At 42.9% G+C, this 27,185-nt stretch overlaps 2 protein-coding genes and 3 non-coding genes across 7 annotated transcripts; 1 reads left to right on the top strand and 4 right to left on the bottom strand.

Moving 5' to 3' along the window:
- The first annotated feature begins 646 nt into the window (after positions 1 to 646).
- trnar-ccu (transfer RNA arginine (anticodon CCU)) lies at positions 647 to 719 on the top strand. Its single transcript has one exon. It is a non-coding gene; the product is annotated as a tRNA-Arg (tRNA).
- A 320-nt stretch (positions 720 to 1,039) lies between these two features.
- On the bottom strand, positions 1,040 to 6,253 carry LOC139662769 (small ribosomal subunit protein uS2-like). 2 transcript variants are annotated; one of them, XM_071541479.1, is made up of 8 exons: positions 6,205 to 6,253; positions 5,519 to 5,690; positions 4,948 to 5,066; positions 3,908 to 4,153; positions 2,933 to 3,061; positions 2,014 to 2,182; positions 1,580 to 1,612; positions 1,040 to 1,209 (listed from the first exon to the last, which is right to left on the bottom strand). In XM_071541479.1, exons 2-8 carry the CDS (start codon positions 5,649 to 5,651, stop codon positions 1,115 to 1,117), a joined length of 924 nt encoding a protein of 307 aa, XP_071397580.1. In that variant the 5' UTR covers positions 5,652 to 5,690; positions 6,205 to 6,253; the 3' UTR covers positions 1,040 to 1,114. The 2 variants fall into 2 exon arrangements, with proteins under 2 accessions (XP_071397580.1, XP_071397579.1); XM_071541478.1 differs by having other exon boundaries at positions 1,580 to 1,615.
- LOC139662778 (small nucleolar RNA SNORA62/SNORA6 family) lies at positions 3,614 to 3,755 on the bottom strand. Its single transcript, XR_011696688.1, has one exon. It is a non-coding gene; the product is annotated as a small nucleolar RNA SNORA62/SNORA6 family (small nucleolar RNA).
- LOC139662779 (small nucleolar RNA SNORA62/SNORA6 family) lies at positions 4,296 to 4,435 on the bottom strand. The gene has a single exon (XR_011696689.1). It is a non-coding gene; the product is annotated as a small nucleolar RNA SNORA62/SNORA6 family (small nucleolar RNA).
- A 10,641-nt stretch (positions 6,254 to 16,894) lies between the features above and the next one.
- On the bottom strand, positions 16,895 to 26,375 carry LOC139662771 (mitochondrial glycine transporter B-like). 2 transcript variants are annotated; one of them, XM_071541482.1, is made up of 8 exons: positions 26,232 to 26,375; positions 25,757 to 25,870; positions 23,099 to 23,223; positions 22,402 to 22,486; positions 21,254 to 21,433; positions 20,017 to 20,185; positions 19,269 to 19,432; positions 16,895 to 19,181 (listed from the first exon to the last, which is right to left on the bottom strand). In XM_071541482.1, exons 2-8 carry the CDS (start codon positions 25,769 to 25,771, stop codon positions 19,059 to 19,061), a joined length of 861 nt encoding a protein of 286 aa, XP_071397583.1. In that variant the 5' UTR covers positions 25,772 to 25,870; positions 26,232 to 26,375; the 3' UTR covers positions 16,895 to 19,058. The 2 variants fall into 2 exon arrangements, with proteins under 2 accessions (XP_071397583.1, XP_071397582.1); XM_071541481.1 differs by lacking the exons at positions 25,757 to 25,870; positions 26,232 to 26,375 and adding an exon at positions 24,374 to 24,424.
- Positions 26,376 to 27,185: the final 810 nt, after the last annotated feature.

Consider the following 27,185-nt stretch of genomic DNA (forward strand, 5'->3'; position numbering starts at 1 on the left):
TCGTTATAAAATAACATTAATCTAACAAGTTGAGTACTAAACTAACGTTAGCTAATACAGGGTTTTGCTTTGTATCAGTTTGTAGCCGATAGTTTCCCAGCAGCAGCGTGGATAACAACGTCCGGTCCGTTATTTTCAAAATTAAGGCAAATGCAAAGTCTAAACTATCTACACGACAGTACAACATCATTTCAGGACACGTTATGTTTCTTCCTTTAAGATGTCTGAGCCTGCTGGACTCGGGTGTCGGGTGCCAACTGAAGAGGAAATAAACTGGCACAACAATATTGCAATATAATTCTGTAGCAACACGCTCGCGAGACGTTTATTTTGTAATGAAGACGTGCTTGGCGGCTAATCGGAAACAGTTTCGGCCTGTTGTGTGAAGCTTGACGGAGCTTCCTGACGCGGGGTTACTCTCTGTTGCCTAGCAACGGAGCACAGATGGATGGCTGCGTTGGTCTCTGCAGATAAAACATGTTTTGAAATTATTTTGAAATTGTGACATTGGAAATAAATAAATAAACAAAACATAGAATAAATAATTACAAGTGTGTTGAGACAGATAATCACACCTTTAGGTCATATGAAGCTTTTGGGTTTCTGTGTTTCAAATTGCATCGTTCCCCATTACAGAGACACAAATGCCCCAGTGGCCTAATGGATAAGGCACTGGCCTCCTAAGCCAGGGATTGTGGGTTCGAGTCCCATCTGGGGTGACACCTTTTCAAGCACGTAATCGAGGAATTTCATACATCAGCAGAAGCGGTTTTGACAAAGGAAACAACTTGAATGAGTACGTGCACAACTAAAGTCCATGCATCTGGTCATATTGGTTTCAGATGTAAATGCACCCTGTTTGACATGCTTTCAAAGTTCATTTGGAGTACATTGCTTGAAAGCATCACACACACACAAAAAACACCATTTACCATTAGGTACATGAAGATAGTCCCAATCATAAAACATCTAAAAACTTTGATGCGCAGAAGAAAAAAAAACATTCAATTAAGACCAATTAAAAAAAGAACAAAGACAATTTTTTAAAACAATCAGCCAACTTTATTGAGTTCTCAGCTCATTGCTGTAGGTTTCACATGTGTTTATGAATGGATTAGGACCAGTCAGAGGTAGCACAGCCCCAGTCAGAAGCCTGGGCAGTGGGAGCTGCGGACCAGTCTTCAGTGGCAGTCTGGGCACTCCAATCCTCTGTGGGAGGGAGGGGATACACAATGAGACACATTTAATTTTATTACATCACACCAAAGCTTTTACATTAATCTTCTAACAACAACTATGAGTTAATACAATAGCATAACTACTCACATGATACAAATAATGACCTGATAGCATGATATTAAAACTAGTCGAGGAATAATGGCAGACCAGATGGGTGTGATCCTACCACTCAATAGAAGTCCATGGTAACAATTCAACTACATATGATAAATACACGTAAAAAAAAATTGTCTGGAGTTCCATCTCAATATGTGGAAAAACATGTCTTCATCAAGTAAAAAGGGCATCCAACATCATCCATTCACACTTTGAACTATGATTTCAACATAACATTACGTACCAGTAAAGCCCTCAGCAGGAGCCTTAGCTGCACCTGCTGGATGAGGATCAGAAGTTAGACATCAGTACAATTATACTCTACTGCAAAAGTGCCCACTCTAATTCACCATAACATCTCTCTGAATGGTGAGAAACACTTGTGTGTTCTAGCATATCTGGAGTACATAACTGTTTATCGCTACATTATCTACTACTCAGTGTTTCTCCGGTATTGATTCAGCAGTGGGCCATTACACCAATAAAAACCACAGCCTGGCAAACCCAGAAGTTGAAATAAAATGTATAATTATAACCTGCACTAGAAACAAAACTAGAACAAGGAGACATAGAACCAAACCCCCAAAAGACCCCACCTATCAATACGATAATAAAGATAAAGGAAACACTACTGATTTACATGTACAATAGACTGCTAAACTAGCCCACAAGTCTTACCCTCAACAGGAGCTGGGAACTGCTGGATGGGCACAGAGGGCACCTGGACGCCCTCGGACCAGTCGGCCACCTCAGGCTGGACAAAGTCGGCCGCGGGGGCGGTCCACTCGCCCTGGAACTCCTCCTTGCCAACAGCCTTCTCAGCCGCTGCCTGCTCCTCCTTCTCGATCTGAGGCAGAACATGGCCCATGTTAGAAATTCATGTACAAAGACATTTATTTCAAATTTGGGGTGTGATTCCCAGTACCACAAAAGAACAGTTGCATTGCAGCTTTTCCTATTGGACTAGCATGTTAGAAACTGCCTACAATTTATATATGTACTTTAAAAACTAGCCAGACTCACTATGTCCTCTCACATTCACTGGCTCTTGAAGTAATCTGATAAGCAAGGAAAGGCTGGATTCTTCTTTGTGAATATTTTGACTTATATTAAGAAATTCAATAAATATTAATATTTTTACATCAATACAAAATGTATGACTGAACTGAACAGGAGCTGTGTTTGCTGAAACATGTGCCATCAAAAAATGAAGTTAAGTACAGGTGACAGCGCCACTCATCCTTGGAGAAAGACTTACCCAGCTACTGACCAGGCCCTTACTGAAGAGGACATTTGGCAGCTATGCACCCTACATCCTTATTTTATATATTACATCACTTCCTCTTTCAGGGATGGACAGGGGGACATGTGATTTGCTAGGGCCAGACATAATGCCCTAGCACATACATACCATGGCATTGTCTCATATCCACAGAAATCACATGTATGCCTATCCAAGTCTATGATGTTAATTAACATGGGAGACATTTTCAAATTTCAGGCTAAATTGATGCAAGGTCTACAGTGACAGATAAATGTTGCTCCTTGAATTTCAACAGAAATCTTCAGTGTGTGCATATGCGTTTGCACCCCTCACCTCCTCAGGGTCTCTGTAGAAGTAGAGATCGGGCATGACCTCCCAGGGGTGCTCCCTGGAGATGGTGCCCCTCATCCTCAGCACCTCCCTGGCCAACATCCACCACATCAGACCCACAGAGTGGTGACCCTGGACACAGAGAGGTTTGGGTTATTTTCTCCACAGCATTTTTGCCATCCCAGTGTTCAACGCACACCCAGCACTTACAAACTGTCTGGAAGCTACAGACTATGTGACAGGTAATTAAGCCACACATGGAGGCAGCCACCTTTATTCACCTGCTCCATTCACTCATTATAGCACACAGGGTAAAGCAAGAAAGTACCTTTAGCTTTTATTCAAGCATCTCTCAACTATGTTTTTTCTGTAAGAGAAAGCAGTAAACATCCCAACCTGCCTGAGTATCTGTATGTGTGCACAACAGTCACTAAAGAATCTGCTGACTCATTGAAGTCAATACAATTGTCTAAGTAACCCAAGTCAATGCATTGTGCGCTCCACATGGAAACAGGCTGCCATTTGCTTTGAGGAAACGAGGCAACATGAACAGTGCAAAGATTATGGTTCAATGGGGGTGTAATTAGACCCACAAAAAGACACTGTTTTAACATACTATAAAAAAACATTCTAATGAGGCTGGATTAGTTAGAATATTGGATTAGTAACAAATATGTATTGTTTAAGTGTGGCTCAGGTCACTATCAAACCCCAGTCATGGGGCAGCAGCCCTCATGGTGTTAGCGAAAACCCAGCCCGCTCACTCTAGCACACTTCCGACACCTTAACACCGACATATCAGTGCCAGGCTTTAATGGTGTGCTCAATGTTTAGCACAATGCTCACTGTCTTTTTGCGTACAAAGGCACAAAGACAGTCCGAGTCATTTGCATGTTTTGTTTACTTAGCAGGGTGGGTCAACTGAAACAGTTTATCTACTCTACAAACAAGATTGTCAGATTGTGTCCGAGTTGTTACCTTGTTGTTGCAGGGGATGGCGATGTCCACGTATCTGAGCGGGGAGTCGGTGTTGCACAGGGCGATGGTGGGGATGTTGACGTAGGACGCCTCGGTCAGCGGCTGGTGGTCGGCGCGGGGGTCCGTCACAATCAGGAGGCGGGGCTCCCTGAAGGCCGCCTGGATCTGATTGGTGAAGGTTCCGGGGGTGAAGCGTCCGTGGAAGGTGGTGGCACCAGTGGCAGAAGCAAACTTCAGCACAGCCCTCTGAGCGGAGAAGAGTTACATGCAATAAATACACAGAGCGCAAAAGCAGGGAGAGCTGTTTTGAGTACAAGCTCAAACTACTTCAGTGTAGTTCATGTCCACAGGGCATACGATTGGTATTGTCCGTCAGTGTTTATCATAGGCTTGTGGCTCAGGTCACTATCAAACCCCAGTCATGGGGCGGCAGCCCTCATGGTGTTAGCGAAAACCCGGCCCGCTCACTCTGGCACACTTCCGACACCTTAACACCGACATCAGTGCCAGGCTTTAATGGTGTGCTGTTTGGGCAATGAATCAAACATGCAGCCCACCACCAATATGCATATCTTACCTTTTCTCCAGTCACTATTACATTCTAGGATTAGACTGATATCGGTTTGCCAATATATTAGGCTGATATTGCCTTTTGTTAAATATCGGCGTCTCAGTCAGTAAAACCTGCAATAAAAATGTTATTCTTTGCACATTTATTCATGTAACTGCTCAATTATGTTTTTTGTATATTAATTCTTCATTTAAAAGGCAGTAATGTGTCCCACAGTTACCTGTTTCAGTTTTGGTGTCCTGTGATGGTCTTTTCCACCTTCACAATAATGAAAATATGAAATGGTCAAAATTAAAGATATAGAAAGAAAGAAAAACAGCAAACCCATATCAGTCGAACCCTACTACAGACATCATCTCAAAGAATGACAAAGCCAGCTTGCTATAATGTCTATCCCCAGACACAACGGTGGTTACTGTTGAGGCCTGATAATACATAAAACAGGTTCTGAGAGCTGTAGCTTTCTGACCTGGCCGGTGTTCCTGGAGGAGATGACACAGACGTCGGCCGGGTTCTCGATGGCCACGATGGCCCTGGCCGCCAGCAGCAGCTTCTCCCAGGTCTTCCTCAGGTTGATGATGTACACACCTGGCAGAGGAGGACCAACCTATTTACTACACAGATTTTAAGTTGTGCATTTAACAATAGACACCCTTTTGCTCAAGCTAAACGGTGATTGTACTTTTGCGGGCCCTAGACTGTGAGACAACCTTGAAAGTGCCTGAAAGTGTTGAGTCAGCTGAATCCATTGCTATTGAATTGTGCTTGGTCTTTTGTCTCCAAATCCTTTCTTTTAACTTTGTGAAGCGCTTTTAACCATTTTGTGTTTAGGGCATGATATGAATAAGGTTGACTTCACTTCAAATCGTTGTCTTGAGAGCTTCACATTCACTAAATATAGATGCTTAAGATAAATAATATTAAAACTATTTGACCTTACACTGAGTAAATGCACTAAAAAGGAAAAAAAAGACCAACGGATAACAGACAAACTTGCACTAGCGACAAAAGGAAAGTCTCTAGTATATTTTCCGACTTACCGTCACTCTTCCTCTTGTAGACGTACTGCTCCATCTGGAAGTCCATATTGGTCCCTCCCAGGTGGGTTCCTGCTGCCAGGAACTTCAGCACATCCTCCTCCTTCATCTGCAGCACATCCAGACCTCCGGACATCGTGACCACTTTCCCTGCGTTACGACTTTATTGGGAGAGCTGAGAGAGAGAGAGAGAGAAACCAAGGGACAGAAAGAAACCTTCAGTCAACACTTTGGAGTGCAATGAATAGATCACATAATAGTGAGAGTGAACCGTTTCATTCTTACACATTCACAATGTTTATTGAATCAACTTAATACGTTATCGCCACCCAGCTATTCACAACATTACAGACAGTTAAACAGCTGTCTCTTCGGATATAGGCATATCAATTTAGCTGTTTTTACAAATCACTCCGTGTTCATAAATGTCCCACTAGTATTGCAAACTTGCTGGTTGTATTACTGAGGGTCTCGAGCCTTAGCCTTCGCTGTGTGCATACATGACAGCACAGAGCACGGCTAGTCGCCGGGCCCGGTCCACTTTTTAAAGATATTTCGACAGTAACGCGGATTACAGTGGCGAAAGTAATTATCACATTCCATACGGCATGTCGTCAGCTTTCATAACGGATTAGTCCTGACGGTCTGAGTAAATCATATCACATTATAATGTCAAATTATTATCTCACCACGAGACAACGCCGTGTAGAGATCTGTACCTTACGGTAAAAAAAGAGGCCGGAAAAGGAAATGACGTAGAATTTATACTCAGATATCCTCCAATCAGCTTCCATGATATACTTCCGTATACTTGCAGAGCAAAGAAGAGCTCTCGCTTTCTCAAAAACGTATGAGTAAATTAACTACAAAGACGTTCATGTAAATAACTTATAATCTTTTGTAATAAAATGTTCCTATTTCGGTTGTTCCGTTGTTCTGCTGGCTTCACGTTGGCTGACTACGTACCTAGTTCATTATAAACAACAATATGAAACAATAAAAACTATATAAATGCATTTGGGGGACCAGTCTCTTTTGAGTAATAAACTGTTTATGAAGCAGTAAATGAACGCGTTACATCTATGGTTTGTTACTGTATTGGAAAACATTAGACCTGTCTGTATTACTGCAAAAAGCTTATAGCTCTAGTTCTTCAATTAATCTTTCATATTCTCAAACAAATTATGGATTGCTGCTTAAACTCTCAAGCTTTATAACTTTGTAACTCGTTGTATGACTGGTGCCACAGAGCATAGTGTTTGGGGAGCAGTCAATGGGGGTTTCAATGACATTAATAGTGACATTAGTGCAAGTTTAACAGAAGCAATTTCTAAATGTATACTGTTTTTGGCAATCAAGTAGGCTATGCTATTTCATCACCATTGTTTTCCCTTTTTGTCCCCCACCAAAGGGAGGACCATGGATGGTCTCCATCCTTAGTTCGTTCGTTCGTTTGTTAGTCACACTATGTTGACGTTGTGCCGCTAGGGGGCGGCATTGACAATGAATGGGGACTCGGTGGTAAAGCAGGTCATACAGTTAAAGTTATCATACAATGTGGGGGACAATGAATGGGGACTCAGTGGTAAAGCAATACAGTCAAAGTTATCATAGGTAACATAATAGTCTCCACACTACACACTTCACATCAGACTGGGTCGATGTGTTGAAGTGAGAGTCAATGTAGTTATTGTACAGTTGTTGGACTGTTGTACTGTTATTGCACTCATCACTGCACTACCACTGTGCCGTCAGTGTTGACTACTTATATTACCACTTACCTACTGTGCAATACCATATATCACTTATCATTTAGCATTTATATTATTCATAACACTCACGCTCCTGGTGTTGTATGTTATATTGTATATTGTATTATAAATTGGATTGTAGTGTACATTGTGTAATGTACGGATTGCATTTATTGCGTATTGTAGTTCTTATATTTTGTACTGTATTGAGTAAAAACAGGACAAAAACAGGACAATTACAGTTACTACATTTCAAGATATAACATATGAAAACGCTTATACAATTTCACTCACATTTCAAGTACACTCAGCAATCACTGACTGACCCAAGGGTGGAACTACATCACAGGTGGGGGACAACATGTTTACTATTTGCTTGTCTATTTTTTGATATTCTACCCACTGTCAAGGATTGCATGTGTAAAGAGTGACCAGCCACTGGAGCTCATGATACTTCCAGATGTATGCAAAGAGCCTTGACTCGATGAAACTAGAGACATTTAACACAGTGGGAGGCATTCAGTGGCTTCTACTCAGCTGTAGCAGCAACAGGAGAGGGAACACATTGAAACACATGCTTCACTTTGAATATTACATTCATCTTTAGTGCCCTAGGTCTCACCCATACACTTATGATCTTTAAACTTCACCACCATGGAGAGTGCCTCCATGTACCTCTGCCTCCTGACAGTTCCCTGTCTGTGTAAAGTCAATAATTCACTCTTTTCTTCCTCATCTATACAAGCATGCAGTTCGAGAACAATTCAATTAGAAAAACTAGACTAGTCTTACCACATGTCGCTGTAAACAGTGGGATTGTCCCACTTAATTCATTAAAATATATCCCACAAACTGTCCTACAGAAGATTGCCAAATAAATATTCAATCCCAAATTTGTAATGTAATATTTAATGGGAATCTAAAATTGACTGATAGCAAATCTAGTAAATAGTCTGCTAACCTGACCAAAATAATCTGTGCTTTGTCTCAAGGTGCAGAACAGTGTTGTAAATCATCCTCACTAAAGAAAAGACAATAGATCAATTCCCAAGCATTGAATAAAAACACAAAATAATTTGCCACAAGAACCTTGATTCTATTTTATTTTTTTATTTTTTTTAATTCTTTAGAGTCCCCATTGGCTGTTAGCCATTGAGGCAATCAAGTCTTGCTGGAGAGACAATACAGAACAACCAAAACAAAATAAGATGCTTTGAATTTCCATCTTGCGATGATTTGTTTGGGAGACACAGGCAGTGTTTGGATGTCTCAAGCAGGTCTTAGGTCTTGTTTATAGAGACATGCAAAAGTTCCTTCTGTCTCCAGCCTCGTGACTGAGTATGGAGGCCTCTGCTATTGGTCTAAAAGTGTGTAACACACCAGATAGATCCCCAGACTATCAGACAGAGCCCAAGAGAAAGAAGAGAAAACCAGAGTCTCTCATCGCTCACAGCAAAACACTGAAGCAGCATGGAGGTACCTTTACTCAGAGTGCTCCTTGTTTTGAGGGTATGGGGTTTGTCTGCAAAACATGTCTATATCAAAACATCAATGTCCTGGCTGAGTGCTCAGGCGCACTGCAGGAATTATTTCACCGACCTGTCTCCCATCAGCAGTGCGAGAGGTGAGGAGCTGTTCAGAGAGGCAGTAGGTGAAGATGTGTCTATAGGATGGATCGGTCTCTACAGAGAAAGCAACCCTGTCGCTTGGAAGTGGTCAGGAGGGGGATACGCTACATACCTAAACTGGGTTTCAGGAGAACCAGATAATGATGACTATGGCGTTTGGACTTCTAATGGATGGTATGGTGTTTACTACTACTACTACAGCAGCAGCAGCACCAGCTACTACTTCTACTGCCTGAACCTGGTGGTGGTGGAGGAGAAGAAGTCCTGGGAGGAGGCTCTGCAGCACTGCAGAGTACAACACACTGAGCTGACCAGCCTGGTCTCTGAGACTGAGCTTCTTCTGGCCCAGAGGGAGATCCAGGAAGCCCAGACCACTGAGCGCATGTGGATCGGCTTGCGTTACCTGGGAGACGGCTGGCTGTGGATGAACGGGGAGCCTCTGGACTACCAGGCCTGGCCCCAAGGAGGAGATCAGGGCCACTTGTGTCCAAAATGGACTCACTCATGTGGAGCTTTGACCAAAGAGGGACTGTGGGAAAACTGGGACTGCCAGGAGAAACTCAGCTTCATCTGCTACTGAGTGTCAGAGTGTAATAAGTAATACAGTGATAACAAGTGCATGTAGAATGGTGAAGGGATACAGCATGGGTTTCACATGATGTTGTAGGGTTAGTAATTAGGGTGAGTAATGTTAGTGTTTTTACCATATAGATGACATCATTGGTAGATGATGTGTCTAGTTTTAGTAACTTGGAACTCTTTGACAGATCCGATATATATTGGACTGCCTAAAAGTATCATTCAATAGTATATTGTGACCCATTTTATTGTATATTGTTTACTGTAGGACCATAGAAAATCCCATGTAATTACAAAAGCTTGCATATATGCATATTTTTCTGATATAATAAACAAGAAAGTTAATGTTTTTTTTTATAAGCTTGGAAGTTGCATGATATAATAAAAATATCCTTTCATTGATTTTGCAAGAGCTTGCTTTAAGAAAAAGACACCAAAAACAGTGCAGACAGCTCCAACAGTGGGCCTGGGCTCCTTCAAGATCCCAGTTAGTGTGACATCTAAAGGGCAGGAGGAGTTTTGGTTAGAGACTGGAGGGAAGAACAGGGAACAGTGGGATCTTGATATGGGCGCCTCAGGTACTAGAGGGCTGAGGAGATAGCATGAAGCAGGCTATTGACATTTTGGGATATAAGGCATTGAGGCTTTGTGTTTTGCATCCCAACCAGTTTGTGATTTTCATTTCAATTTCAGATTAGTTTTAGTTAGTTAGTTTTCAGTGTGGCTTTGGTAGGTTTAGTTTAGTTTATATTTAGTTTCAGCTCTAGTTCTAGTATTATTGATAGGGTTGGTTCATTAACGGCCATTATATTAAATGTAGTCGTCTTACTATTTGAAGCACTGTTTCACTAAAACTGCAACCTCTAAAACCAGCAGGAGGTCATTTAAGTACAAGTCAGTCAGCCTGACAGATATTCGTGCCCCTTTCCATACCAGCATTTGTCCGTCGCTCTGAGACTGTCTCATCAGCCTCCACGTCCTGCCAGGCAGCAGAGACGCTGTCCAGTGACATACAGTATCTGCACCCTCAGGAGACGTCATGACCTCATCGCGAGCTGTCACCCTCTGTCACCTCAGTGTTGAGAAGAATAGGAAATGAGAGGAGCAGTAATTGTGGGCCTTCTGGCTGGGGAGGCCCAAAGTCATCAATAAAAGAGATCAAAGACAGTCATCAATAAGTAAATCAGATAATTACCATAACAGGTACTGCCATAGAGGCACTGGACACCAAAGCTTGTGCCATACTTTGCCAATCCATTGGCCTTTGTATTGTCAAGAGGCTTTAGAGAATTTGTTGTTAATACTCAAATGATCGGGCGGTGTGAGTTTATACAGGAAGGGCTTCACAAATCCTTTCACAAGGTCAAATGGAAATAAATTTCCTAAGCAAAATTGTTTAGGGAAATGCCTGGGGGCTTCGCTGACTTTGATCCCTTGCAAATTTAACAAAAGCAATTTCTTAATTGATTTCACTTCTGGCAGTATATGCTATTTTATCACTATTGTCTTATCACAGCCACTGGAGCCCAAGATTTGACTATGCATAACTCCAGATGTATCAAAGCTTGATGAAACTAAGAGGCAGTTAATACAATGAGAGGTATTCATTGCCTTCTGTTATCACCTGCTGTAGCAACAGCAACGCATGCTTCACGTGGAATATTAAACTCATCATTAGTGTCCTAAGTCTCAGCCATACACTTTAGACTGAACCACCATGGAGATCACTTTCCTGATCAATTCCTTCAAATCATTGCCATTGCGTCACATGAGTTTCAAAAGTATCCAAGTTGGTGTCACTTATGTGGAAGTTTAATAAAAGAGGAGCTTGTTATTTTTATTTTACTGACAGGACGATGGAAAATCTACTATAATGACAAAATCTCTTAGTATCCACAATCTGGAGAAAAGGGTGTTATAAGTTGATTTGTGTGATCCATAAAAAACATTTGCACAAATATCAGGGGATGCAAGGATCAAGTCAAGGATTATAAAGAATGACCAGCCACTGGAGCTCAAGATTTAGCTACGCATACTTCCAGATGTATGCAAAGAGCCTTGACACGATGAGACTGAGAGACATTTAGCACAGTGGGAGGCATTCAGTGTCTGTAATCAGTTCCTTCAGCAACAGCAGAGGGAACACACTGAAACACATGCTTCACTTTGAATATTAAACTCATCTTTAGTGTCAGAAACTCGTCCATACGCTTCTTATCCTTCTTAAACTTCACCACCATGGAGATCACTTTCTTGAAATTGCTCTTCATTGCAACTGTGTCAGAGGAGCTAGAATTTGGCAAGCATGTCTATGTCCAGTATCAGGTGCTTTGGCCTGACGCTCAGGAGTACTGCAGAGAACATTACACTGATCTTTCCCCCATCATCACACCTAGTGATGAGGAGAGATTGAAGCACCAAATGAATGGGAAAGTTCATGGGTTGTTCTGGACCAGTCTCTACAGAGAACCAGAAAACCTCACAGGCTGGAAGTGGTCAGGAGGTGGATACGCATCAGACATACCCTGGGCTGCCAATCAACCAAGTAACCTTAATGGTGAGTACTATGTTAGTGTTTGCTGGATCAGGTGTCCGTTTTTTGGATGGCATGATGTCAAAGCAATGAACCTACCCTTCTTCTGCTTGAACCTGGTGGTGGTGGAGGAGAAGAAGTCCTGGGAGGAGGCTCTGCAGCCCTGCAGAGAAGATCACACTGAGCTCACCAGCCTGGTCTCTGAGACTGAGCTTCTTCTGGCCCAGAGGGAGATCCAGGAAGCCCAGACCACTGAGCGTGTGTGGATCGGCCTGCGTTACCTGGCTGGCTGTGGGTGGACAGGGAGCCTCTGGAGTACCAGGCCTGGCCCCAAGGAGGAGATCAAGACCACCTGTGTCCAACATGGAGTCACTCCTGTGGAGCTTTGACCAAAGAGAGACTGTGGGAAAACTAATCAAAATCAATTAGGATCTGTCTGATGATTTCAACTGATTCCTCAACAATTCTTGCGCTCTCTCTCTCTCTCTCTCTCTCTCACACACACACACACACACACACACACACATACACACAAAACAACCAGTCTACTGTGAAAGTCAACTGTAACAACAAAACATCTCTCACTATCCACAATATCAACAACAGTAAGAATTTATTTTGTGAAATACTCATTTTCTTGAAATAAAAAAGGAAACTTAATTCTGAACAAACTTCCCTGTCATTGATTCACCTTTGGCAGGATCTTGCAATGGTGTAGACAGCAGACGTCACACCATGAGATGCACGAGAATGGAGCTTGTGCTTTTGGAAAAAATGCATTTAATCACAGAAATAACTGTTTCAATCCAGATCTTGTTCAGCATGTAGCCAGTTAATATACCAACTGGCTACATTATCTGAGAATTGCCCAAGAGTAAATGCAAATATACTTTCTGTCCTGATGTTGAGCCTCTTCAGCAAGGTCCTGGTAATAAAACAGAGGCCAGAAAATGTCAGCAGAGAATACCACACTGTCAGGAATGCCAGTTCCTTAGTATCTACAAATGAAAACCAATTAGGCCACTTGAAAATCAATTTATGTGGCCGTGCTGTAGTGAAAGAGATCAATCCTGTCCCAAATCCTTACATAACAGTGCATCAGTAACAGTGATTTTACTTTTTTTTTTTTTATAGAGAAGCTCTTTGTTCCCTCTAGTGGGTCAGTTCTTGTAGGGATTTGCTTGCAGCTGTGTTCATTGTTTTGAGGTGATCTCATACTGTAGATGTGACTCATCACTCCACCTGTGGTCTCTGATAACAAGCCCACTGCCAAAATGATCTAGTGTATATTAAATGACAAAGGGGGGGCGGAAATGTCAAAACTGCAGGGGCGTCACACTTTTAAGCATTAAAAATTTTGTGTGTTCAAGTAACAATCCCCACCAGGCCAGCAGGGACACGATCATTTTGTCCAAAGACCCTTAACACTACATTAAATGCAGATTTTGCTCCTATTAGAGTCTCTCTGATAGTCATTGATACGTTGCCACATAGGACGGCAATGTAACATCAGCAGAGATATGGCTCAAATAAACCTGATTCTAATATTTCTCTGCTACCACTGTGGAAATATGGAAATCTTAGCTAGCATTAATCAAGGCTTTGCAGGTACTCTCTCTTTCTCTCTCTCTCTCTCTGTTGAGCCAGGATGGACCCAACGTTCCAGTGGATGATGCAACTGACTCAGCAGCAGCAGGTGACCCAGCAGCTGGCTGAAAACTTGGGGAGACTAATGGAGGAGCTGGCTCATACACAGCTCTCCACTGCCTAATGGTTGCTGCTGCCTGACCCCTAACAGTCAGCCCACCATCCCCTCACTAAGCTGACACCGCAGGAAGTAATCGAGGCATTCCTACATACGTTTGAGGTTGTTAACAACTATGAGGGCTGGGAGGAAGCTGAATGGACTCAGATCCGGGCACCTTTTTTGATGGGGGAGGCACAGCGTGCATACTACTCCCTGCCGGCTACAGAGGCCCATGATGACCCCAGGCTGAAGAAGGAGATCCTAGCACACCTAGGGCTCTCCCTGGTCACCGCCGGCCAGGTGTATCATGAGGTACCAGCCTGGGACAGCTAACCCAGCTCTTCCATCTGTCCCAGCGCTGGCTACAGCCAGACCGACGTACTGCGAGCCAGGTGGTGGACCAGGTAGCCATGGACTGCTTACTGATGGCTTTGCTCAAGGAGAAACAGAAGAATGTCGGCTTGACCGCTCCCGCTAACCCCCAGGAAAAGATGGAGGCTATTGAGCTGGCACAGGCTACCCTGTCCATGACCAGAGCATCCTGGACAGACTGAGAGAGAGGGAAGCAGTATCTTCCCCTGAAGAGGACCGAAGTCCAATACCCAGTAGCACATCATCACCTTTTAGCCCCCAAGATGCGCCAATGGCAATTGATCCCGGAGGTGTGGCCCAGGGGTCGGGCCCCGAAATCTGGCTGGCTGGTTGTGCAATTCATGGCCGGAGCCAGGCCCACCCTGTCCATGTAACCGTCCACATCCAGGGGCTGCCAGTTATGGGCCCTCCTATATTCTGGGAGACGGCTGGCTGTGGGTGAACAGGGAGCCTCTGGAGTACCAGGCCTGGCCCCAAGGAGATCAAGACCACCTGTGCCCAACGTGGAGTCATTCCTGTGGAGCTTTGACCAAAGAGGGACTGTGGGAAAACTCGGACTGCCAGGAGAAACTCAGCTTCATCTGCTATTAAGTCTTATTCATGTTATTTTAGTCATTTTCAATTTGTCGGAGAAGATATTACATTTTTGTAGGGGAACAAATCTTAGAAGTGTACTGTCAGATATTCAAGTTGAGCAAAGAAAGATGAACTGTAGAAAAGTAATGTGGTTGATAGAGATGCAGTGCCGCTCATCTTTTTGACAAGTAAAACAAGCAGCATGGTAGTCAAAGTACAGTTGGCTGAATCCTTTTTGCCTCCCCTGGAACATTTTAATTCTAACTTCTGAAAGGCTGCATGGTTTCTCTGGTGTGGTTTTCTGTTATTTGTTATTTGTATATTTATATATCCATATTAGAAAAATATTTGTTTCCCAGCCAGAAAGTGATATGTTATATGAATGGTGTGTTACAGTCATTAATAATGATGATTTATTGTCAAGATATAATGTTCGCTATTTCAATTTACAGTTATTGCTAGGGCTGGGCAATATATAGATATTATATCGATATCGTGATATGAGACTAGATATCGTCTTAGATTTCGGGTATCGTAATATCGTGATATGGCATAAGCGTTGTCTTTTCCTGGTTTTAAAGGCTGCATTACAGTAAAGTGATGTCATTTTCTGAACTTACCAGACTGTTCTAGCTGTTCTATTATTTGCCTTTACCCACTTAGTCATTATATCCACATTACTGATGATTATTTATCAAATCTCATTGTGTAAATATTTTGTGAAAGCACCAATAGTCCTCCCTACAATATTGTCGCAATATCGATATTGAGGTATTTGGTCAAAAATATCGTAATATTTGATTTTGTCCATATCGCCCAGCCCTAGTTATTGCTATCATTGCATGTATGAATTGCTATGTAAAAATCATGTAAATCACTGCAATAAAACCCCCCAAAATGAGCTTCATCTATGAATATTTCCAAATGTTTGAAATGTTGAAAGGAGTTGAAACTCTGGAACAACTCCCATTCAAAACATGTGATATGCATGGCAAATGTTTTAAATCAGTAGAATCTGATTTGCATGAGATATTTGAGATTACAGCAGGCTATCACCAATGCTCTGCAGTGGCAGTCAGGACGACATCAGTATAAACAAGCCATGCTCCTCAGTAACCAAGCCTTAAGTTTTATCCTTTCAAAGAAGAGAAAACAATTTGAACACTATATGAATGCTCACCTGCCATTCATTAGTAATGTGGGGACAGGGGATTTCATTTCAAGTGATAACAGACTTTCCACCAGTGGATTTGATATTTGTCAAGCTTCTTCAATCACTCGTATAACTTTCACTGTTGATCAGTTGATCACTGTCATTCTGTTTGCGATAAAGTCACAGTCAATAGTTTTGGTCATTATTCTTGCTTTTTAAATATGAGTGGATCTGGCAATAAAGGAAACACTGACATGGGGCACAAAGCAGCTAATGTAGGAACCCTGGAGTGTTATAGGGTTTGAGCTGTTGCGACTGTAGTATGCATGCTCGTGCGTTTTTGTTTTTTTTTGCAGCATGGTTGCTGGTATGTTGATTCTTTAAAGTGTTGACATGTTAGTTTGTTAGATTTTGGTTGTCTGTAGCATGCTAGCTGACATATTGTTTGCTAGTTGCGTGGTTGCTCTGGCTGAAAAGTACAAGATATCACCTGTGATCCAAAATCAAAATCAAATAGGATCTGTTTGATGAACCAAACAACTTGAACTGATTACTCAACAATTCTTGTGCTCATGCAAAACACAAAAAACAATCAGTCACAATGACATGCAGACACAGGCTCTCTCTGGCTCACATGGTTCCATACACAGACACACGTTGCTCTGTGCTTTTTACTGAGTGTTTAAATCACTCATTCAGTGTCTTTTAACCTGATATAGAAAAAGTTGTGGGGAAAGGGAAAAGATTGGAGCCAAGTGAAACTCAGCTATGGTTGAAAGGCTGAAGGCATCGAGCCAAGCAGCTGAAGGTGCCCAGATTTATGTCTAGTACGTCAGCTTTGTGCTGCACTGGAGAGGCAAGATGACGAGGAACACAAGTGGCAGGCAAACTGGCCTTGAAGTCAAAAACATTGTAGTTCTAGATCAAAATAAAGAGATCTTATATGAATAAGAGTAGATATACAGATTGATTGTAATGAAGCATGGTTAACCTCATCCTAATTCTAACACAAGAGACAATGACTTTTACAAAAAGGGGAAATTTATTGACAATAAAAACCAACAGGCACAGCATCCGTCTGAGCAAACACATGCACAGACCAAATATCTACTAGAACAATGACCATATACAATATAGTCACAACAGCAAAGACTACAGATGTGATGCGATGATGAGGATAGCCAGCAAGGCAAAATGTGTGAATTACAGCACATAGTGCACAGTTGGGTACAGAGTTTGTGTTACACAGCAAACAGAGAGAGAGGCTGATAGAATCAACTCAAGTCACACAAACTCCATTCCACTTGTACCTTCATCAGCCTCAAGGGGGCCTTGGATAAAACCATGTAGGTCTGTTCCTCAAGTTCAACTGCTCAGTCCCACATCTCCCTTCATTTCAGTAGTGTTCACTAGACTGTTTTTCATCAGAATAGTCAAAGGTTTGTACTTTCTTGGTCTCTCTACACCATCCCAAGCCAGAGCAAAGGGGGCTCCCACATAAATATTTATGAAGTAATACTGGCATGCTGACTTTGATGTTGATCAGTGCCCTGTGCAAGGTAACGGGTTTGCAGTATAACCAGCTCTGTATCTGGGACCATAGTGGATATAAGTGACTAGTTCTATCAGGTTACCAAGACTTCCTATATTCTCTGTTGTGTTTACACTGTGGGTTCATAGTGTTGTATGCCACTGTTCCTCAGAAAATTCAACCCATCAATCAAATCAGTCAGTCTTTTCTACTGATGGAAGCTTCCATTTGGCATTGTTTTCTGGATAAACACTTCTATACAATAATCCTTTTCAATATATCACATCTTCAGTATTAACAATAATAAATACTATCCATAGATAATGGCACACTGTACAATCAACATAAAAATATGGCCTTCATTTGTGACAATGAATAAGTCTGTGTATAGTCAATATTTACAAAGGCCAGAGGGAGGCTGGAAAATGTCTTTCCAATACTGACAGATTCTGTAGATTCATATACACATAGTCGCACAATGAGTGAGTAATGCTTCCCTTGCATGCTTATTGTGATGGAAATACGCTAAGAGGCTTCTCATTGCTGTTTCACACTCCAAGATTTGCAGATTTTGTGATCACAGCATTTATATAAAAAAAAAATCTAAGAAAAAAGTCAAAGTGCTTACTTAAACACACAGAAAACGTTGTAAATTGCCTTGCGGTTTTTGAGAAAGCGGTCGCAAAATCAAGCATTTTGTTGCAAAACACACAAAACACTCCACAAAATCCTGGTGGGACTGATACATCATCACAACTCCGAATGTCTTGGACTTGCATTTGCTAAGTCCAGATGCAACCAATGACCATTACTTGTTTAGAAAGCACATCTGGTTTGATTAGGCTAAAGGATGCACCTCAGTTATAAGTTTAAATCGGCACAGTTATGAGTAGTATGCTAGCAATGGCTTTATTGTGCTTATTGAAGTTAATCAGTCCAGCCTAGGTTCTTTCCCCACAATGCACAGCAGTGTGGCTAATTGCGATTGTCTGAGCTTGAAACAAAACAAAACGCCCAATCGTCAGTCTGCCTGTCAATAAATATAAGTCAGTTGGCAAGTAAGAAACAACACTCAGTCTAATGCGAGTTTCATAAATATGGCACAAGCCGGAGTCGCTCTCTCTTTCTCTCTGCTGCACTATGTTTTTGGTTAGCTCAGCAGAAACTCGGAGTGTACCGGCTTGCCGAGTGTCACTTTTGTTTCGGCAGCGTTTTCGAAACACCTTGTCAAAGGCGACTATGATGACAAGGAGAGTCATATAGTCCCTCTGTCACTGGATTAGGTGGCGGCCGTACCTCGGGGTGTTACGGAGAGTTTCACTTCCAACACGAAGTCAGAGGAGGAATAAGTTCACTTCACAGCAGTGAGGGAGTGTCACTTCAGTTCAGGATTGTTACGCCACGGTCTTGAACTCACGCACTAACAGATACACACAGGCACATTTTCACAAACATCTAAAAACCAACAAAAACACATACACACAGCATTCTCACTCTCATCACTCTTTTCAACCATTTCTATCCACCTTGCTTCTCCGCTCAATATCTTGGTAGTCTGCGATCTGCTGTGCTCCCTCTTCCTCTTGCGTAGGGCATTCGCTGTAGAAAAAACATCATGGCCCCCCTTATATTTCATCCAGCCCTCTGTTCATGTGGTTCCAGACGGTTGCTGTTCAGGATTTGAGGCCCATCCGAGCCATCAGCTGTTCGTAGACAGTCCAGGCCATGGCGGCCATCAGAGTGCGTCGAAGAGACCTGGGCACTGCGCCGCGGAAAAACCCGCGTAGGCCGTTCTCCTGAGGGACAGAGGGGGGAAGTTCAGTGTTACGTTACCGGCATAACTGAGAACCAATACAGTTTCTGAAAATGAAAATGTCACGCACTGTGTAGATGTAGCGAACAGCGTCGGTCGTGCTCCAGTGGGACGGGCTGACTTGGATGTGGGTCTTCACCACGTCGGCAGGCTGGGTGACCAGGGAGGCCAGGACACCGGACACCACTCCGCAGCCGAAGTTCACCAGCGGGGCATAGCATGACGAGCTCACCTCTGAAAGAGACGCGCCAAGTGTCAGGAGAAAATTACAACAGTACGCTGAAATGTATTGTGTATTGCACTGCTAAGAGATGCAGTAAGGTAGATCTGGGCTTCAACTATTTCCACCCAGGATTGAAATTAATAATTGAAACTCTTGCCCTGGAGAGCCAGGCACCTCAAATGACTTTAACTTTATGATGTAGGGACACACTAGAAATAGGGCTAAAGTCCATTTCCGAGGCCATAGTTTCAAAGACATTAGACTAGGATCGAATGTACAATAGTACGATTCAGGTAATATTGCCAAATTAAGTTCAGTAGCAGCCTCTCATAGTTATCTTATTACATCTTATTTGAAAAACAAAGAAAAAAATCTCTTTTAGGCTGTGAGCACAGCAACATGCCAAAGCAGAAGCACCTGTGCGTACTTCCTCACTGTTTCTATGGTTTAACAGCATAAACAGCGTGCTTAGCAATCCAGTCGAACTACAACGTGCAACAATTGTGCGGCATCCTGCTCGCCGGCGCTCCACAACAGAGCACTTGAGGTTTTAAACGGGCTCCATTTTGATGTGGCGCTCCGGCGTGGCTCTCACCTTGAGGCAGCGACCTCTTGGCCTGGCTGTAGAACATGACGTAGATGCCGGAGAAGGGAGCGTCTCGCAGCAGCGTGGCAGTCAGCCCTGAGAACAGAGCCCTGATGCCCTCTGTCTCATACACGCTCCTCAGAGCGCCTGCCACGCTCACGTAGTTATAACGGCCGCTCTGAAAACACCATGCAGACACAAAATAACAACGCGTCAGGACATTGGAATCGCACAGTTACAACATCCGGAATGAGCAGCAAAACCAGTCAGTGGCAACTCTTCACAGCATACAGTTAAAAGCAATTTTGATCAGCTCTGCCAGCAGGGACACAGAGCTTGTTCAATGGTCCAACACATGCGCACACACACACACACACACACACACACACTCTCTCACTCAAATTGTTTCAGCATTCCCATCTATCTCAGCTGCCATCACTGTGTCCATCCATTTTGATCAGGCAGCATGTGACATTCCTCAGTTTTGTTCCTCGTCTCCCTTCCCCACTGCCTTGATCAGCCGGCCCACAGCAGAATCACTTCTTCCCCATCTCCCTCTAACCTCAAGTCCACCATCTTGATGATGGTGACAGGCAACATGCTGGGACCAACCACAGCCCTCGCTACGGCTGCCAGAACAAATTTCAATATTAGAAATGTCCGAAAAATAAATACAAATTCAATGGATTCAAGTCCCAACCTGCCCATTAAAAAACATCAGAAACAACAGGGTTTTTTTTGTTTTGACAGCCAGTTGAACTGAATGTATCACTGGCTCCTCATGCCTTGGTCCCATAGACTCTCAATCTCTGTCACAATACTCTTCTATTAGCCAGCTAGTTTGTTGTTAGCACACACATGCTTCCTAGCATCATAATGGCAGAAAACACTCATGATCAGCATGATCACATTACTACTCCCTCTAATTTAAGAAGCAATGTTTGGAAGACATTTGGATTCCCCTCTGTAAAAGGCAAGACTCACATGGTGACTCTTCTCTCTTGCAAATTTAAAAGAAAACACCAACCAAAATCTTTCAAGAAACTGCATAAAATTTTATCAAGGACCACGTTGGAAACAAGTGTTTACGTATGCTTTTACACGCTATCCTCTGGGTTGTACTGTTGTTTGTACCTTTTTATACCTGATAAATCAATCTATCAAGCTATCTATCTGCTCTCGTGTCAACACGCAGGGTCAGCGGGGCTCTGGGCTCTCTCAGTGTCCCCATCGGTCTGTCGCTCACCTCGAAGCGCGTCTTGATGACGGTGACGGGCAGCATGGAGACTCCGGCCACGGCTCTGGCCCCGGCCCCCAGCAGAACGGCCTCGCCAGCGTTGGGGGCCCGGTCCAGGAAGAAGTGCTGCTTCAGGGAGTAGAAGGTGCTGAAGTAGATGCCCACCCCGGGGATGCAGCGCACAAAGGACTGGCGGTGGGGAAGAGGAGGGAGAAGAGAGTATTGTATGAGTGCCACAGATTTCTTAAATTATGCCTGTTATGGTTTATGTGATGGTGTTAAAGAAGGTCTTGGCTGAAAGAATAAAAGTGCCAACCCTGGGTTACAAAAAAGATATATCTTACATTAGCAGCTGGAAAACAGATTTTTTAAATAAAGAAAAGTCATACTATAAAGTTCAAATTATTTAAATTACAATGGTAATGTGGCAAAAAAATACCCTCTATTTCTTGGAAAACGACACCAAAACTTGTTCTTTGAAAGAGAAATACCCAAGTCTAGCTCAAATGTTCTTGAACAGACACATTGTCGCAGATTACTGCTGTCTCTCTATATTTCTAGTCTGACAAGAGCCACAGCCGTACAAAACTTTATAACAAAAGGAAGCAGACCTCATACGGCTCAGTGTCTGGTTCCTAGAGGGAGACGGAGGTAATGCTAACGTAAGCAGGAAGACGCAGTGAGTCAGTGCTGGAGAACAAGTGCTTCCACTGACAGACAAATATTAGGCTGACATTGCCCTGCTGTTTTGGTCTTTCTCTGCTTCTTTCTTTAGCGCTCCTGAAAAGTATTCTTCCCATTTGACGTTTTACACATTTTCCCAAGGAATTCAAAACACATTTCAGAGAAATAATGTCAAATAAATACATTCTGAACTTATTTTTTAGCACAAGAAAATGTTTATCTATATAAGATACAGTTATTAAATACATTTTATGAATTAATTAGTGAAGTAATTTACAGTGTCAAAGGGTTAGGAAAACAAGAATAAACATACATTTAATTTCATTTGTCATTTTGCCATATAACCAGAGATAATAAGGACCAGAGCAGAATACAGTGTGGGGCTAGATCTGGCTACATACACATAATGTGAATTACAGCAATATGACTGATACTTGCAGGGTTTCTTAGTATGAATGAGGTCAGTTACTCACTGGTGAAACTCCCCTCCACAGACTGAAGAAATTCTCTGTCCTAATGATGTTGATGAAAACTGTAAACATCCCCACCTTCGGCGCACTGAGGGATGAAATTGATGAATGGTTACAGACACATAGACAGAGAAGCGAACACACACAGACACACATCAGCACTTATGCAGACGCACATAAATACACAGGTGTGATTTGCAGTGCTTGAACAATGCAACCAATCCCCAGAGAATCATTTCGGAGGTAAATGATTCTTCCAAGGCATAGCCTGCACCTGTGGAACGTTGTTTAAAACAAAAATCCCCTTTTTGCTGTTAACATTTCCTGTGCCTGTCCTTAGCGGAGGTAATTGCAGCCTAGTAGCTTGTGAGCATGACTAATTACATGGTGCTGGTGTGACTAATTGCCCTATATGGGTCATAACAGCGGATTCAGACTGCCTGCAGTTTTCGTTGTTACTGTGTGTGAGTGTGTGTGTGTCATACGTGCCCGGAGAGCATGTTGCTTGACATGTGCGTGTGTGTTTGTGTATGAGTGTGTGAGTCAAAGTGAGAGAGGGAAAATGGCAGAGAGATAAACACGATGAGCACGCTGATCTGTACACGTGCCTGACAGCATGCATGCTTATGTGCAGAATGTGTGTACATGTTTTCACACACACTTGACTTGTGTCTGTGTATGTGTGTGTGCACACACACACCCTGGCTTGGTGTTGTTCTGCAGGGTCTGCAGGCGTGTCTTGACCAGATCCAGAGGCTGGAAGAGCAGCGTAGAGCAGGTGCCGCTGAGAGAGCCACACATAAAGGCTTTGAGAGCTGGGTGAGCCTGGGGGCAATGACACAGAGAGAGAGAGAGAAGGTGGAAGAGAGAGAAACAGAGGAATGGAAAGAGCGAGAGACGAAGAGAGAGATGGGAAGGAGAATGAGGGGAATAAACGGTGGAAAGAAAGCACACAGAGGGGGAATGGAGAAAAAAGAGGAAGGGAGAGATGTAGAGAGAAAGTGGGATTAGAGGGGACAGAAAAGATAAGAGAGAGAAGAAGACAAAGAGAAACAAGGATAAGACAAAGAAAGGATAAAGGATTAGTCACCCTGTAAAAAGCATTACATGAAATTATGCAATTCAATATTTTATGTGGTGTCGGACACATGTTTGTTCACTGCAACACACAGGATACAACTTTCTCAAAACAGCAGAAAAAAAATGATTTGAAGAATTAATGAATATGGCAAAAATCCTGACACGACTGAAATGTGCGTCAAATAAATGAGCATTTCACCTAAATACATATATATAGAGCTATAATTTGAATATCAACACAAATATGCTTTGCATAGCATTTCTACATACAAACAAATGAGGCTGTAAACAGAGGCCAACTTCCCACACAGACAGAACCCAGTGGAGATGATGCAGATGTGCAGAGACAGACAGAGACACACACACACACACACACACACACACACACACACACACACACACACACACACACACACACACACACACACACACACACACACACAGGGGCTGTCGGGAAGAATCACGCTGAGACTCAACGTTATCGGTGGTTACACGCCTCATGGACAAACAGACAGTAGGGGCATGAGACGCAGACATGGACGGACAGACGGACGCTAAATTTAGCTGCATTTGGAGGTTAATGTACAGATACTTAATATGAAGACAGACAGACACACAAAGACGTGAAAAGCTGAGGAACAGAGGCAATAACAATAACCACAACAATAACAATAACCACAACAATGACAAGAAAGAATGAAAGAATGACCACATAAAAGCTGCACAGCGTACATAAACTGTTTGCTTTACAATTACATGCGAGTAGGATACACTCACGGAACCAATACATAACACACACACCACAAGTAGGCTCTATACACTACTTCTTATACATGCTCCCAGGCACACATTTATATACATACACACACACACACACACACTCTATCTCCCCTACCTTCCCCAGGCCGCCTGGGGCTCGGCTTGGAGAATCCTGTTTTTCCTGCATTTTGCCCCCTTTCACCTCTCTCTCCCTCCGCTACTGCCGCTACAAATAGCATATTATAGAGTAAACCTCCATCTCTCTCTTCCTTCCCTCTCCGTCTCTCTCTCTCTCTCTCTCTCTCTCTTGCCAACCCACAATGGCTTGCTCCTGCTTTTTCTCCTCCCTTCCCCCTTTCGGAGCCGAAGCAGAAGCTTAATCCATGCTGCCTTTTTCTATGGGATTCTATCTCTATCTTAAGCGACACACTCACACAGCTGTATTGCTCTCCCCACTGAAAAGCTCGCTGCTAAATTCCGCCTTTGTCAAATGGCATGAGTCATGCAGTGGCTGGATATGTGGTGTGTGTGTGTGTGTGTGTAAAGGAGACTGTAAATGTGGGTCACAGAAAATGTATAGTAGTGGGAGTCTGTTAATGCTAGTCTTTAGGTGGCCGCCTACACGCCTGAAATCATGCATCCCAGTGGAGGTGGCAAGTGAAGAGAATTTCCCTATGGGGATCAATACAGTATCATATAATTAAACACTTCATCCAATCAAAAAATCTGAACCATAATCATATTTTTAAAAGAATAACTGGTGATTTAAGACACTGGATTTCAGTGCTTCTGTGGCTGGAGCAACGATCCTATCAAATCAAGTCTGAAGCATGAAAATCAATCCAACATTGCTGTCATGCCCTGTAGATGGGCAATGTCCCACCTTTGAAAAAGATGCCATGGCAACAAACAGTCCTGAACAAATGACACGCTGCCAGGGGGAATTTGGTTTGGCTTCACTTCTATGCCTTTCAGCAGGTTTCAGATGATTTCAGGTGAGTGGCAGCGGTAGTCTTGTGTTATTCAATAGGAAGCACATGGCGCTAACGTTACCATGGTCAGGAGTTCAGTTCCTACTGGTGCCAGTCATACTGAAGACTGATGCATTCACGGTACTGTAAGGTGACAGGACGTTCTCCACCAAATGGCATTAGCAACCAGCCAAACAACTTTGTTTGGATGTGCTTTTCTATCATAAATATCAATTTGCATAGTAAAATAGTGGAAGTGCTGATATTTTGAAGATCACACCCATCATCATCAGTGGATGAAAAGGGTTGGCAGTAGTAAAATTGGTTCACTTTCATTTCAATAGTTTTTTTTCTCCAATTCCAGCCATTTCAATGGTGAGGGAAACTTAACGTGGATAAAATGTGAATAGAATACGCTACTGAAATTAAGTTGGTAACAAGAACATCTAAGAAGGGATTTAATCTTTTAATCTTTAATGTGTTTATCATAAAACGCATAATATGTACGATAACCACATCGGACCATGCCAGCCAGCAGGTGCACTTACCATTGCCAACTCCATCTTTGAGGTGGATGCTGAGCCTGTGTGCTGAGCGGACGAGTCCAGTGACCGAGCCTTCTCCTCTGCTGCCGTTTTGAAGCTGGATGGTTTCAACCACAGCTAACGTTACAGCAAGGGGCAAATCAGACGACAGCCATGAATTACATTTCAAAATAATCAGCCGGCTAAAACTCCACAGAAAACTATGTTGTAAACTAGCTAGCTGCCAATGTACGGTGAAGCGAGGTCCAGAATTGCATGAAGTGTTGGCTAACGTTAGCAACCCGGCTATGCTACCGAGCTAGAAGAGAAGTGACAGGTAAAAATAAGTACTAGTGAAGTTACTTCTATCTACTTAACAAACGTCGTGTGAACCCTCTCTGCTCTGACTGCCACTGCCAAACAGTGACTCAACCTTCACACTGAGTAACTAGCTAGCTAACTTAGCATATTTAGCATGTTAGCTGCAGTCTCCCCTTACCTGACTTTGAGGTCTGTTAAGGACTGGTGCCGGTGATGGTCGCTCCACTCGGTTCGAAAAACGTCATGATTTACAGTCAGGGCAAAACTTTGCGAAAACTACAGTGGGATCTTTGTTCAATAATGTTAGTTAGTAAGCACTTTAACTCTGTAACTCTCCAGGGTGGATGCACAGCTTGCTCGCTAGCCTTGGCAGCTAACGTCAGCTAAGTTAGCCCTTCGTCCGCAACTTCTGGCAGGTTCTATTCTGTAGCTAACTTTAGAATACACTCACCTATTGCGCTACTTAGTATTTATATTGTTTTTTATGTCCTCGCATAGGCAGTGTCCTCGGTGTCGTTTTTTAAAATAGAGAAAATAAGGCTGACGTTATGGGTGTGATGCCAGACCAACACTGACAGAGAACCTGCTGGGCTGCAGCGCACTGATAGCATCCAGCAGCCAAGTTCAACACACACACACACACACACACACACACACACACACACACACACACACACACACACACACACACACACACACACACACACACACACACACACACACACACACACACACACACACACACACACACACAGATAAAAAAAAATGTAAAGAATGTCATAGCTATATTTTCTGTCTTTAGACTGAATAATAGTTTGTGCTTGCTACTTGTCTGAAATGTTGATTTTGATTGGTTGGATCTCTACAGTGAAAAAGAGGTGAATGGGAGAAATATATTTTATAATTTAGCAATATTCTAATTGATACTATCAAAGTGAAACCGAACAGGGTTTGATATTCTTCTTATCTTGGAATCTGATAAAGCTGGGGATGACTAGACAACTATTGCCCCGATTTTAGCCAGACTCTAATCGACAAGTGTGTGAGGGGAACAGACTCTAATATCTTGATTAGAGTCTAATCAAACATGTTTGATTTTTACAAGCGGACTCTGGACGCAGTCGGGCAGTGT

The sequence above is a fragment of the Centroberyx affinis genome, unplaced genomic scaffold (assembly GCF_046629955.1).
Source record: "Centroberyx affinis isolate AG114_WGS23_722 - 3 ecotype Tasmania unplaced genomic scaffold, CSIRO-AGI_Caff_v1 ptg003890l_1, whole genome shotgun sequence".
Classification (NCBI taxonomy): Eukaryota; Metazoa; Chordata; class Actinopteri; order Beryciformes; family Berycidae; genus Centroberyx; species Centroberyx affinis.

Coding starts and splice junctions, on each gene's coding strand:
- LOC139662769 (XM_071541478.1), bottom strand. CDS start 5,651: ATGTCCGGAGGTCTGGATGTGCTGCAGATGAAGGAGGAGGATGTGCTG. Junction 5,067..5,518: donor CTACAAGAGGAAGAGTGACG/GTAAGTCGGAAA, acceptor CTCCTCTGCCAG/GTGTGTACATCATCAACCTG. Junction 3,062..3,907: donor CCATCCCCTGCAACAACAAG/GTAACAACTCGG, acceptor CTCTGTGTCCAG/GGTCACCACTCTGTGGGTCT.
- LOC139662771 (XM_071541481.1), bottom strand. CDS start 24,424: ATGCAGGAAAAACAGGATTCTCCAAGCCGAGCCCCAGGCGGCCTGGGG. Junction 22,487..23,098: donor CAGAACAACACCAAGCCAGG/GTGTGTGTGTGC, acceptor TTCATCCCTCAG/TGCGCCGAAGGTGGGGATGT. Junction 19,433..20,016: donor CAAGAGGTCGCTGCCTCAAG/GTGAGAGCCACG, acceptor CGTCTCTTTCAG/AGGTGAGCTCGTCATGCTAT.